Genomic DNA, 13,965 nt, shown 5'->3' on the forward strand with positions numbered 1-13,965 from the left:
GGAGCTTTGTGAAGCGTTTTAAGTGAGAGAACCCAGATTGTTTGAGATGCAATGACCATATAAACTTATTTATTAGGCTCAGTTGAGATGTGTGGCCTACCAGTGGTCTCAGCCCTACTAGTTAAAGCTTCTTAGGTTATGAGACCCTTTTAAGTGATTTTATATGGGAGTAGATTGATATGTAACTTTTTACGTCGATACCACTTTATGAATAATTAGATCTGGTTGTTTTTTTTATTTCATTGATTCAGTTTGTATTTTATAATTACTACATCGATCAATTCTAACCTCCTGAGGTTCGTATAGTCAAGTTTCTCTTATCCACGACGAAGGATGCCCCTTCCCCCACCCTCACCAACCAAATCAGGCAGCTGTCTCAGAACAGTTAGGCTTACTAGTGATGTTTAATAGAGCTCCTATTTAAAGCTTATCACACTTCTTATTTTTGATCCTAAGGCATTCCCAACACAATGTCTAAGATGGTATCCATAACATTAATTAAGTTATCATCTAGGATGAAAGATGATGCGGCAAGTGATAAATGATGAAAGAGAATGAAACCATGTCTTGCATGAGACATAGTTTCTACAGAACATTCAAGATATCATGTGAGATAAGTAGCATTAAATTAAGTATGGAATAATGTTGTTTGCATTGAAAGAGTAGTGTCTAGTACTAGTTTCTTGATGATGTGGAGTTTATGGAGATTACATCTAGTGTTATGGGTTAGTAATACCCTTATCACACCATGTCATGTTTTACTGGAGTTTTTATTAAAGCTTATCACACCTCTCATTTCGATTTCTAGACCCATGTCACATGTTAGTATAATAACACATAATTATTTTGTTGCTGTGGCGCACACATATCTCTCTAATAGTGTGTATCTTATCTTTTAGTAACATAACATAGAAATGTCTATTTTATACCTCAAAGTAGGGGAGAATTTGCATTATGTTTCCATGCTGCCTAAGAGCATCACAAATAGATTGGTTAAATTTCTCCCAAATTTTGTCTTACGAATCCTAAACAAATATTTAACATGTGAAAAAAAATCATCCATCTAAAATATTAACTAAAAATGACTCTCTAGACATAAAAAAATGTGCCCATTCAAATCTACCATTAGAAATAAGTTTTTTATTGAGACGGAAACATTTTCTACGCGTGGAGAGTAGCTGTAATATAAAATTAGGTGTGAACGTTGCTCCTCACTCGTGGTCCTCGTGGAGACCGACTTTGCTGGGGAAGGAACCTCCAATTCTTAGAGGGTGGTTAGAAAATCTGTTGGAAAGATATTTTTATATAAAATTCTCTAATTTGAAAATTTAGGCATGTTGGGTAAAATTTATGATGTTACATAGTATTATCATGCTCTCGTCCTTGTTTACTCGTTACTATTGACTATAATGTTTCAATTTTTTTACCATGCATAAAATTTAAATGATTAATTTATATTTAATGAAAATTGTATCGTTGCACTTTGAGCACAAATGCTTATATGGCATACTTTTGAGTGGAAATATCCTTTTATTTAGAAACAAGCAGTTAAAATTTTAAAAAATGTGTAGTATCCAGTGACAAACGTAAGCGGTTCAAATCGGATTACTACTACGTACTCCGTAGTCCGTATAAGACAGTAAGAAACTAGTTTTTTTTTTAAGCTTCGTAAATACTCAAAAGTGACGTTGAAAGTTATTTATATATATCTCTCTCTTAACAATAGATTAATATATTTTACATAAAAAGGGAAAAGTTCAAATCAAACCATGTGGGAAACAAGGAGCTACCACGTTGAAAAAGAACTTTAAATTATCACTGTTTCTCTCTCTCTCTCGTGGAGGGCTGGATGCCTTCTCCATTTTTGTTCCATCGCAATTTTATTTCCTTTAAATTTGTTACTGGTAGCTTGCTGTTAAGTTTGCTCCCCCACTTCCTCGGTTCCTCGGCTCCACCGTTCCACCACTCGCGTCTCGTATTCGCGTCTGCTTTCCCCGCTCCACTTCGATCTCCTCAAATCACGCGGCAGGGGAGTACGTGGTTCGAGTGCGAGCTAGTGGGAGGTTACTGAATGAGCCAGCAGCATATCAGTGGAGGAAGGCGACGCTGGAGAATGGCTGGGAGAGACAAACGGAGCTGAGCTCAAGCCGCTTCGGGATCTCCATCTTTAGTCGTCCAAGGTGAGTTTTTTGCCGTCCAGCTTCTTCCTCATGGTCAGGCTCGTTCAGGTTTCTTGGAAAGTAGCAATCTTTTTTTTTTTCCTTTGCTCTTCGTTTGTGTGGGCGGAGATCCTAATGTGCTTAGTTTTGCTTTAGGATTTTTAGGACTCAAAGAAACTTAGTCCTAGTTTAGTGGATTGGAGTTCCCTTCACGAATCCATGTCCAATTTGGCGTATTAAGCTGCTTGTTGTGCATTTCTGTGCAGAACTGAGTGCTCCCGGCTCCTACATTTGCCTTCTTTGGCACCAATAGATTGGTCGAGAGCAGGCTGTGGGTTCTTGGTGGCTGGAATCCTTTCGATTGCAGACAAGTTGCAGGTTTCTTCAGGTTCTTGAAATTGGTTGGCTTGCAGGGTCCCTACTTCTTGGAGCTTGCTCGTTTCTAAGAATTTTTTTAATCCTGAAAACTTGTTTCAGTTTCACCATTTTTGTGGGGGAATAATCATCTAGAGGTGGCCAGACGTTTCTCGGTGGTTGAGCTCTGGTGATGCTAAAGTTCGATGATGGAGGTAGCTGATAAGACTGTGGAGCCAAAGGGCCCTTCGGTGGCCACTGCTCAGCTGCCAAATAATGTAGAGTTGCTTAAATCAGTTGTGCTGAATCCATCAGGGGAAGTGGGGAGTCCACAGAAGCAGCATGAGAAAGATCTGTTGGCAGAAGGTGAGGAGAGCTTCCGGAGCGAGGACTCATCAGATGAGTGCGGTCGGAGTTCATTCTCTGGGGTCAGCCACCCCCCGGAGCCAATTGATGTGGATCTTATGAGCACGGTGTATGTTGCAATCGACGAGGAGAAGCCTGAGCCGCCGGAGTGCTTGATGCGAGGTCTACCGGCTAAAGGAGCATCCATGGAGGACCTCTCAGTCCATGCCATGGTTGCAAAGCCTGATGTGATTGTTGGCACGCACAATGTCAATGGATTGGTTGAAGAGAGGAAGGTGAACGGTGCTGTGGTAGGACCATGCCATGTAGCCCATGTTCCAGAGCATGTCGAAACTGTTTCGTCAACTCAGGCCTCGGAGGAGAAGGACTTCGTCTGGGATGCCTCCTTCCCTCCCAGCGGCAATGTCAGCCCTCACAGTAGCAGTGATAGCACTGGGGTGGTTGCTGCCACAAGCATCAGGGAAAGCTCCACTAGCACATGTAGAAGTGGAGTTCTAACTAGTGAATCCATTCTTAATGTGGAGAAGACATCTGAGAGTACAAAGGGTAGCGCTCGAGGTAACTCAATGGAAAGCACAAAGACCAGCATGAGTCGGGCGAGTGATAGTAGCGGCGTTAGTGACGACAGCAACTGGAGTAATATCACAGGAAGTGCTAACAAGCCTCACAAGGGCAATGATCCTAGATGGAGAGCTATTCTAGCCGTCCGGGGCCGAGGCAATGTGCTTGGGATGAGCCATTTTAGATTGCTCAAGCGTCTTGGCTGTGGCGACATTGGCAGCGTCTACCTCTCAGAGTTGAGTGGGACAAGGTGCTACTTTGCAATGAAAGTAATGGACAAGGCTTCCTTAGCAAGCCGAAAGAAGTTGAACAGAGCTCAAACCGAAAGGGAAATTCTGCAGCTTTTGGATCATCCATTCCTTCCTACTCTGTATACACACTTTGAGACAGACAGGTTCTCATGTCTAGTAATGGAATTCTGTCCTGGTGGTGATCTGCACACGCTGCGGCAGCGACAACCGCGGAAGCACTTCTCTGAGTATGCAGCAAGGTGAATTTCTTGTGTAAATTTACACATGATCAGTGTATATTTTTCTGCCTACCATTGCCTTCTATTCGATTTATCCTAGTTCGTGACATGTTATTTACCATTCCTTTAATGTTAGTGTTCAATGCTATCTTAACTACAGTACTACATTCCACAATACTTTAATTTTCCTATAACTATTAAATTTTCTTAAACCATTACCTGGCTGTTTAGTGATGGATATTGGAGAAATCAGCATGATGAAATATTATCACTAGACAGCCATGGAGTACAGTACTACATTATTTATGAACGCAGGGCTCGTGATGCGTACACATCAATTTGTACTGATTGGGACATATGCAATAGTACATGCAGTATAGTTATGACATCTAATGGCATGACGATTTAGAATGCTGTGTTGCTCTGCTGCGTTTACAGTGGCTTGGTAACTTCTTGTGTTCAATAACTACTAAGGGTCTATTCGGTTTGGAGGAATTTCAATCCATGGGAATAGAAAAACTGGAGGAATAGGAATGCATACTCACATCAATACATAGGTTGTGGTTCGAGTGGAGGAAAGTTTTTCTATATTTTCTCTATACAACTTATAAGACAGGAAATTGTTTTTTGGTTTTCTTATACTTCATTCCTATAAATCAAATGACTTTCATAGGAATCAAATCCTTTGTTTTTCCTCCAAACCGAAAAGGTCATAATAGTACTTAGCGAGATTCTTGTCATCGTTTTTAACCATCCTATTTCTGCTAGTTAAAAGTGCTGATGTGGTTGGGGTGTGAAAACTGAGCAGGTTTTATGCCGCTGAAGTGCTCCTAGCTCTGGAGTACCTGCACATGCTGGGCGTCGTCTACAGGGACCTGAAGCCGGAGAACGTCCTGGTGCGCGACGACGGCCACATCATGCTCTCCGACTTCGACCTCTCGCTGCGTTGCACGGTGTCGCCGACGCTCATCAGAGCGTCGGCGTCGGAGTCCGATCCCAGGAGAGCCGGCGGCTCGTTCTGCGTGCAGCCAGCCTGCATTGAGCCTTCTTCAGTCTGCATCCAGCCGGCGTGCTTCATGCCCAGGCTGTTCGGCCAGAGGAGCAAGAGGCAGGGCAGGAAGCCGAGGTCCGAGCCTGGGCAGTGCAGCGCCGCCCTGCTGCCGGAGCTCGTCGCGGAGCCGACGGCGGCGCGGTCGATGTCCTTCGTGGGGACGCACGAGTACCTGGCGCCGGAGATCATCAAGGGGGAAGGCCACGGCAGCGCCGTCGACTGGTGGACGTTCGGCATCTTCCTGCACGAGCTCCTCTACGGCAAGACGCCGTTCAAGGGGTCGGGCAACCGCGCCACGCTCTTCAACGTGGTCGGCCAGCAGCTGCGGTTCCCGGAGTCGCCGTCGACGAGCTACGCGGGCCGGGACCTCATCAGGGGCCTCCTGGTGAAGGAGCCGCAGCAGCGGCTGGGCGTGAAGCGGGGCGCCGCCGAGATCAAGCAGCACCCCTTCTTCGAGGGCGTCAACTGGGCGCTCATCCGGTGCAGCACGCCCCCCGAGGTGCCGAGGCACGTCGAGGCCGAGCTGCCGGCCAAGTACGGCGTGGCCGAGCCGGTGGCGGGCGGCGGCGGCAAGAGGGTGGTCGGCGCCGAGGTGAAATCCGGCGGGAAGTACCTCGACTTCGAGTTCTTTTAGATTATTACAATGAAATTGCTGAATCCCCAGCCTCACTCTCACTCGCGTGTGCATTTTTTTAGATTTGGTATTGCAAATTGCATGTAGTGTTCCTGGATTAGTGTAACCAGTGTTAGATTTAGCGCGATTTTAGTGTGCAATGTATCTAACACTTTGGGAACCAGGGAAAGAAATCATATCAGAACAACTGTTTTCTCGAAATTATCATTGGCAGGACTGCACTGAGCACCGAATTATTACACGAGAACAAATGAGCAAGAACATGCCCCAGCAGGCAGCAGTCAGCTATGTTGTCATATGTTACACTGTAATAATCTTTACAGAACCATTTTGTTGGCAGTATGCGTTGAACTGTTCATACTTTATGGCGTAATCATGTCAGCTAGATATTGTGACTCGATATTGTTACACGAAATGGGCATACATACACCAAATAAATAACTGTTCAAGCCTAATCTCTGGTGGTATCTCCAGGTCGCCGCTCATAGAGCCGATATATCAGCCTCGACTTCGTCATCTGAGGCTCCCTCTCAAGGACACATATTACATCTTTCATAGAAATGGTTCGCTGTGGTCCTTTTGGTTGAGACGCTGCGAATGGACCCCTACCTTGCCTGTTCATGCTTCCTGCAATAACAATATGACGTGGATACTGAAGTTGCAGCATTTTCGAGCACAATATGAAAGGGCGGAAAACAAAGTGGTGCAAAGACTGTTCCTTTACCAGTTCCAAACGCTGCGGGATGGGTCCTCTTTGAAGCTTCGCGGTGGTCTGCGGGACCTTTTCCAGCCATATGCAATGGCCTGGAAGCTGTCCCGCGCTGTGAAGCAGAAGCTGGATCAATGCCTTCGCGTTTCTGTCTAGCTTGTTCAGCCATCAGTTGCCATTTGGACAGCATATCACTTCCTCCAACTGCCTGTCGGGCAGCAACATTAGCAGCTGTTGTTCTCATCTTGTCATCTTCTTCTTTGTTGGGCTGTAAGAGGTCAAGCATATTAGGAAAACAGTGTTGCCGCTAAACTGCATTACAAAAGTTACCTTTGCATTCTTTGGACGAGTTTCCTCTTTTTCTTTGTCTAATTCTGCAGTACCACTGCCATCAACCTGTGTAAGGATATGGTTAGTATCGCTAGTCGTGACATCACACTTGATGGATTGTTTGTAACCATCAAAACTGTATCATCTTCAACAGTGGAAATATATAAATCTGATATGGTCCTGCTTGTAAACAGATAACGCAATTATGGCTTGATATTGTTTTACATCAATCCTAGTGCTAGAGGCTTCCTAACTGTTTCACACAGAACAAACAAATCCTCTAGTAATAGTTTGGGTCAAATTTTATGTAATACAACCAGCAATCTTGCTCTGTTTCGTGTCAAAATTCAAAATAGAAATAGATTTATTAAAATTTCTTATTTCCATTCGGAAACTAACCAAAATATAAGAAAAAGCGATGAATTGTACAGGAGGGGGGACATATGAGTGTGTGAAAGAGAGAGAGATAGAGGTGTTTAGAAATTTCAGTACGAAAACAGAATGGACGAACAACAAAGAATATTATTAGAACAGCATAAAGGTAGTGAACAATAACATAAGATGATGTGCCATCAATCAACTAACTAATACTCCGTAATAATGTGGCAGTTCAATGGAACAAGCATTTCATGCAAAACTTTGCATAAGGAAATAAATTGGAGATTATGGAACACCTCATTTTGTTTCTTGTTCTTGTCTGTTTCTTCTGCTTGTTTTTTATCCCATTCTTCTTTAGCTTTCTGGTTCATTCGGAAAATTTGCCTTCCAACATCTGACGTTATAACTAGTCGATGGCCAGTCTTTTCTGTGTCAATTCTCTAGAATAAGAAAATCATGGCTAGTATATCAGAATAACAACAATACCATAAATTTAATAAATGAATGTTGTGTAAAAATAACTGACCTGCTTCGAAACTCTTATAAGAGTACTGATAAATCTTTGCAGTCGCTCCTCCACGCACTGAAGGAATAAACATCAGATATACCACATTACTCCAAAATGATTCTTAAGGACAATCATATTAATAACTTACCATTGATAAACAATGCTCAACATCATTGCCCATGTTCTTCAAATTGCATTTAGGAACTGCGAAAAATATTCCAGCAGTTAGCTTTGCTCTGATAGTATATATTGTTATGTAATATGGTTTCACAGCATCAATATGAAATTTAAAGGTACTAACTGATTTCTGCTAGCTTCTTCAGAAGTGGGCCTTTTTGCAGAAAAAGTTTCTCATCTTCTTCCTGTGCAATTCTTCGTGCTTCTTCCGAGGCCCAGCTCTCTTCCTTTGGGGCAGAGAGTAGCTGTTCTTCTTCTTCCTGTTGAGTTAAACAGTACAGATTAGTGTAAATAAAGTGTACAAAAACAAAAACAAACATCATATAGGAGATGGTTACCCTAAGATTAACACCACTAACAGCAGTGACATCATTAAGTTGGTCAATGCTTTGTTCCTGGAAGGTTCCAGAAGTCTTCTGCTTTTTGCTAGTGGCAAAAAGGAAAATACGTTAGGATTATCCAAAAAATTGCAAGTGCTGGATAGTGCATTTAGAATTCTGATAATAAACGGAGCATATGAAATGAACTGCAAAAACCTAGGAGGTGGCGGTGTAGATCCTGCTGTGTCTAATGACTTTTTCTGCCCGGCGGATTTCTTGTTAGTCCTTGCAGCAGGTGATGCGGACACGTTAGGGGGGGCCTGACAGTCCAGTCAGATTGTTATACATACATCTAAATGTGAAGATGCATATAACAGTTTCATGTTTGCTATAAACCTATTAAGGTATGGAAAAAAATGCAAAGTATGCTTGCATAACCATGCAGCTGGAAATCAATCAAATACACTTTCAGCCACTTCCCGATTAAATCACATGTTACTCATTGGATAATAAGGCACAATTTTCTGATATATACCATTGCATAAAAAAAGGTAATCAAGCGTGCAAGCATCACCTGGTTGACCAGGATGCAGCAGGAAGTAGCGGAAACTGGAGAAGAAATAGATCGAGAAGAGAAGGATGAGAAACAAACGAAGAACCAAAAAGTTGTAGCTAGTGTTTAGCCCTCTCCAATGATCCAATCGCCCAACCACTCTCCCTCCCTTTTTTTGTATAGATAGCGTTCACTTACTTAGCAAACACCTTGATACCAATGAAACAACCCTGTGTGTGTAACAGCAGGACCTTGCACATAGACTATCAAACCAGATTCTTAAAATGATAAAGAAATGGTGATATGAGCAAAGATAAAGGGTGATTACTGAGTGAATTTGTATGCAATTTAGTGTAACAACAAAAAGTAAAACTCCCAGTACAATGGAAATTATCTATTCTGGTACTAAATACTTCCATTCCCCCAAGATAGCAATACAATCAAATTGCAGGGTATCATAGGAAATCTTAATCAATCTTCTATTAGAAGAATTATAACATCAGAGCTTACAAAAATTGATTCTGGGTCAACCTTTCTGTTTCTTATGGCACTCATCAGAAATATAATTGTGTCGAATCCAATAAAAATCTACTTGTGATGGAAAGCAAATAAACTTGTAGGATTTTCTTTGTGCATGTAATTATCCCTTTGTAACATGGGGAATTGCATAAATGAAAAATAAATTTGAGAGTTGGTTTGAAGACATCGTAGAATAGATAGGTGAGATGATGTGGGAATCAAATTACCTGCTTTCCTTGTGATTTTGCTGAAGAACCTCCAACGCCAACTTGGCGAGCCTTACCTGCAGACCCCGAATCTTTTGCATTACTTCTTGGATTAGAAGCATTACTTTTCGAATCTTTGTTTTGTTGCATTTGCTGCGCAGCTGCATTGTGTTGTGTCATCGGATGAGTAGGAACTGTCCCAATTTTTGCAGGAACCATTCCATGAGGATGCAAAGAAGGCCTTATTTCTGATTCTGAACTCAGTGATGTAAGAGGTGTAGAACCACTGGTTGGCCTAGTGGATGGCTGGTCAGCGCGGTTAGTTGTCCCATATATTTGCTGTGAGGCTTGCTGTACTTGTGTGGGTTGCTGCTGTTTGTTAATCATTTGTGCAGAAATTGCTGAGTTCATAGCAGGTGGTCGGTTTGGCATAGCATGCATCCCCTTCACATCTGGCCGTTGGATAGAATTATCAAGAGCAGTCATACTGCTTTGTACCTGAGGGCCAGATGGCACAAAGGCTTGAGATGAAGATAATGCTTGGCTTTTCTGGCCCTGGTTAGGTGTGGTGGACATGTGAACTTGTTGATCATGTAATTGAGCTGAACCGCTGGACGATACTTGTGATGGTAAAGAGTACTGATTTGCATTAGCCTGCTGATTTACATTAGCCTGCTGATTTACATTTGCCTGGCCACTTCTTTGTGCCTGGGCTTGCATCTGAAAAAAAAAATTAAAATGAAGCATTGCGGGCACAAGATATTTCTTACATAATTATCCCATGTCCAACACGGTAATTATGAGTAGCTTCACATTCATCAAACTTGATGAATATTTGGTAGTCAGTTATCAAGGAAACAAATGACAGAAATGAAGTTAACACAATTCATCCACCTGTGCAAAAACTTTATGGGCTGCCTGCTTGAGCATTTGATCTCCAACGATGTTCCTGATGACTCTCAAGAAATCATCTTTATGAACTTCATTACGCTACAAACACAGAATAGCACGGCTGAGTTAGTTTCATTTCAGTAGTTCGTGACACACAAGAACTAAGTAACTAATAATAGAGTGAAATGGAAACACACCCTAAGTTTTGCCCACACAGTTTGAAGCTGCATATCCTTGTCTCTGTCAAGATGAGCCTGCAGGATTGGAATCAACATATTAAATGGTATAGAAGGTTGATATCCCCGCTTCCTTGCATCCTGGGCACCAGGTGGCGCTTGCTGACCAACCATTTGCTTTACTTCTTGTTGATCTCCTGAAGTCTGAGCCACATCCGCCTTGGGGCCTGCATAATTTGGTAGACCAGCATAGCCTGTTTCTTTTTCAGCCAACTGGAAGCTGTTTGTCTCTGCCTGTATTTGATGGTTTTCAGAATGGGGCGCTTCTTGTTCTGGCTGGTGATTGGGTTCCGCTAATTGGGTAGGTATTTCATTTGCCAAACCTTCAGTTACCAAGTTTGGTTGAGACAACTGTCCAGCTAAATTCACATGTTGTTGCACCAATTGTTGGTTTGCTTGGGCATTTCCTTCCTGCTCAGATGCTTGCAGCTGACCTACCATAGATTTTGACACATCACTGTTATTCTGAGGCAAAGTACCTGAAATGAAAAATTGGATATCATTCATATACTCTCAACAACAAAATGGGGCAATCATATAATTCAAGAGCTATGAGATGTGAAGTCCAAAACAATAGTAACTGTAAGAAAAATGAACACAGGGTTTACAAAGGCAAAGTAAACAAGATAAGAACTCAAGGAACGCATGTGCATAAACAGAGACTACAGGACACAGACAGACAGAAATAAGCAAAATACATGATCCTAGGAAAAAGGTACGGTGGCAGAACATGTTTAAAGTTACATGAAATTTAAAACAATTGAACTTTAATTTGCAATTTTAATCATAAAATTATAAAGTATAATATATTACAAATATAATGATTTGGCACCTCCTGTTACTGAGAAAGCACACCCATAATAGACAGAACTTCTTTAATGACTCAATAAGCAGACGAAACGTGAATTGTGTGTTTTAGAGTGCTTTAGATGGTCAAATAAGTGTAGAGACACAATATGACATGTTCAACACTAGGAAAATATAAAAATACAGAATATAAAATGTGTCAACCAAACTATATATGATGGGGAAAGGATGTTTAGTATATATTTCGACTGCAAAGCATAAATCAATCCTTGATATGTATAGTCATTTTCAAGTTCTATTACATGCTTTATTTGTTGGGTCACCTCCAACTTTGCCAAAACAACACTGCTGCAAACGTTCACATTTTTTTCCATGAGAATTGTTGTTACGAGCTCCTCAAAATACGAAATTTGAACTCTGTCCCTTACCTATTGATACTTCAATCTATTCCCAAAATGCTAAATAACAACTCTTAGCATTCTATCATTCCTTAGAATTAGTTAATGCAGTTATATATGATTTACGACCTTTGCTCTTTATTATTTGTCATTTAGGAGAACAACATAGTCTCCAATGCACGTGTTTGACCATTGTTTTCTTAATCGTATGCTCACAATATGAAAACTCTCTTCTTGAAGAAACTAATGCTGCTGTTTAAAAATAAAAATTCTATTTTTGGTCAAGGGATGGAGTTTAAGCCTAGTACCAAATAAATTCCTTTGTAATTATTAACTGTATCCACAATCTGATAACATGTACCAGGGTATCATCAGAATTACCAATTCAGTGCATGGTTAATTCAATAAGATGACACAAGACAGCATGCAAGGCACTAAGGAACCAAGACACAAATTTCTCTTATTGAGTCCAAATGGTTACTTAGTATAGCAGCAGGAAAGTGTGGAGTATTTTCATGCTGCTGCTAACCTGGCTAGTGAAAACTATTATTAATCCAGGTTCCCAACACCGCAGCAGGCAGCAAGAGCATGTATGAATGGATCACCAGCTCAGCAGGCTACCAGCACATGGATGAGTGAAGGAATCACATTTACCGAAATTAATCAACAAACCAAAAGCATATTAAAATCATGATCATGCAAACAGGCGAACCCCTGATCCTTCCCAGCGAATTAGGGCCTGTTTGGTTGCCCGTATCCCCCTGGCCTGGCTCATCTCTCTTATCCAGTCTGAGTTTGGCCTGTCTATAGACATACAGATGTACTTGTTTGGTTGCATGTATTTAATGAGCCAAATATAGTTAGATGGTGTTTGGTTGCCTGCAGCAAAAGGTTGCATGGAGGAGATGCTGTTTGGTTGGATTAGACACATCCTAAGTATAAATGCCTTCTCTTGTGAGTGGTTAGGTTACCTCAAGAACTTGTATATTGAAGTGATGCTACCTCCGGTAGCATATGATCATCGACCATGGAAAAAATAAATAGCACCAAAATTCTACTCTGACACTAAACACAATCCATGAGACAACAAATATCCATGTGTAGCAAACTTAAAAGTGACTAGATCTGGGGGAAACAATAACTAATCAGACCAAGGGGTTGTTTAGGCTAAACTTTTTAGCCCCATGTCATGTCGGATATTTGGATACTAATTTGAAGTATTAAACATAGACTAATAAAAAAACTAATTTCATAAATGAGTGCTAATCTGCGAGACGAATTTTTTAAGCCTAATTAATATATAATTAGCAAATGTTTACTGTAGCACCACATAGGCTAATCATGGATTAATTAAGCTCATTAGATTCGTCTCATGAATTAGTCCAAGATTATGGATGGGTTTTATTAATAGTCTACGTTTACTATTTATTTATAATAAGTGTCCAAACATTCGATGTGAAGCCCCTAGAAACAGACACCCCAAATAAACAACTGAAATTTAGGAGGTCAACAGTGCAAGTCTTGAACATTTCAATCCACACAAATCAACCCAGAAAATGCAGAAGCTTTTAGTAGATCTGGAAGAAGCTCACATGACAGTAAATCAAGAGGAGGAGAAAAAATCGAGGAGGAAAGGGAAAGGGGAAGGGGAAGAGAGGTCTCCACCTTTGCACTTACCGGAAGAGAGGAAGAAGGGGAATGGGACAACCGGCGGGAGAGACAGATGGAGGGCGACCGGCGGGAGACGGACGACGACCGGCGCGGGAGACGGAGGGCGACCGGCGGGAGAGACGGATGACGACCGGCGGGAGAGATGGAGGGGGACCGGCGGAGGACACGGCCGGCACTCAATCCCGGTGGAGGAGGGCGCGGTGAGCCCGGCGAGGAGGCGAGACGAGCACGACGACAGCACCAAAACCCTAGCTTCTTCGGTGGGGAGAGAAGTGAGAGGGGAGACGTGCGACCCCGTCACTGCTTTGCACGGTTGGGTGCAGCGAGTGCGCACGCGCTGTGCCAGGTCGACGAGAGAAGCTCGATTGCACCATCTCTCCTCGGCCTGACTATGGGGTTTTTTCTGTTGGTTTTGGCCACGGCCGACTAAGCATGTATTTTTGATATTGATATAAAAGATGATATAGATAACTAAATAGATTTCTAAAAATAAGTCAGTATCATTTTAAGCTAAGCAGAAAATAGCTAATTGATACCGCTAGAAGATGCCCTAGCGTCTACCTCAGCCTCTAACGGAGGGGAAACCATGGAGAAGTAGCAAGTAGCAAGCATCAAGCTCGGAGACTAGCTAGTCGCATCCCCTCCGATGATGTAGGGTTCCACGATGG

The 13,965-nt window shown here is 42.1% G+C and overlaps 2 protein-coding genes across 4 annotated transcripts; one reads left to right on the forward strand and one right to left on the reverse strand.

Moving 5' to 3' along the window:
- Positions 1-1,939: 1,939 nt before the first annotated feature.
- Positions 1,940-5,779, forward strand: LOC102716474 (serine/threonine-protein kinase D6PK). Of its 3 annotated transcripts, none has more exons than XM_015833817.2 (4): positions 1,940-2,180; positions 2,426-2,547; positions 2,637-3,930; positions 4,718-5,779. In XM_015833817.2, the coding sequence occupies exons 3-4, from the start codon at positions 2,720-2,722 to the stop codon at positions 5,592-5,594; spliced, it is 2,088 nt and encodes a 695-aa protein (XP_015689303.2). In that variant the 5' UTR covers positions 1,940-2,180; positions 2,426-2,547; positions 2,637-2,719; the 3' UTR covers positions 5,595-5,779. The 3 variants fall into 3 exon arrangements, with proteins under 3 accessions (XP_015689303.2, XP_006647622.2, XP_040376186.1); XM_006647559.3 differs by having other exon boundaries at positions 2,426-2,537; XM_040520252.1 differs by having other exon boundaries at positions 2,426-3,930.
- Positions 5,780-5,845: 66 nt separating this feature from the next.
- LOC102716189 (transcription initiation factor TFIID subunit 4b-like) lies at positions 5,846-13,662 on the reverse strand. Its single transcript, XM_006647558.3, has 13 exons — positions 13,304-13,662; positions 10,383-10,900; positions 10,189-10,284; positions 9,316-10,014; positions 8,233-8,336; positions 8,035-8,122; positions 7,821-7,956; positions 7,668-7,723; positions 7,538-7,594; positions 7,308-7,451; positions 6,634-6,699; positions 6,319-6,571; positions 5,846-6,221 (listed from the first exon to the last, which is right to left on the reverse strand). The coding sequence occupies exons 2-13, from the start codon at positions 10,860-10,862 to the stop codon at positions 6,046-6,048; spliced, it is 2,355 nt and encodes a 784-aa protein (XP_006647621.1). The 5' UTR covers positions 10,863-10,900; positions 13,304-13,662; the 3' UTR covers positions 5,846-6,045.
- Between the last annotated feature and the right edge of the window lie 303 nt (positions 13,663-13,965).

This window comes from Oryza brachyantha, chromosome 2, assembly GCF_000231095.2.
Source record: "Oryza brachyantha chromosome 2, ObraRS2, whole genome shotgun sequence".
In the NCBI taxonomy this organism is placed as follows: domain Eukaryota; kingdom Viridiplantae; phylum Streptophyta; class Magnoliopsida; order Poales; family Poaceae; genus Oryza; species Oryza brachyantha.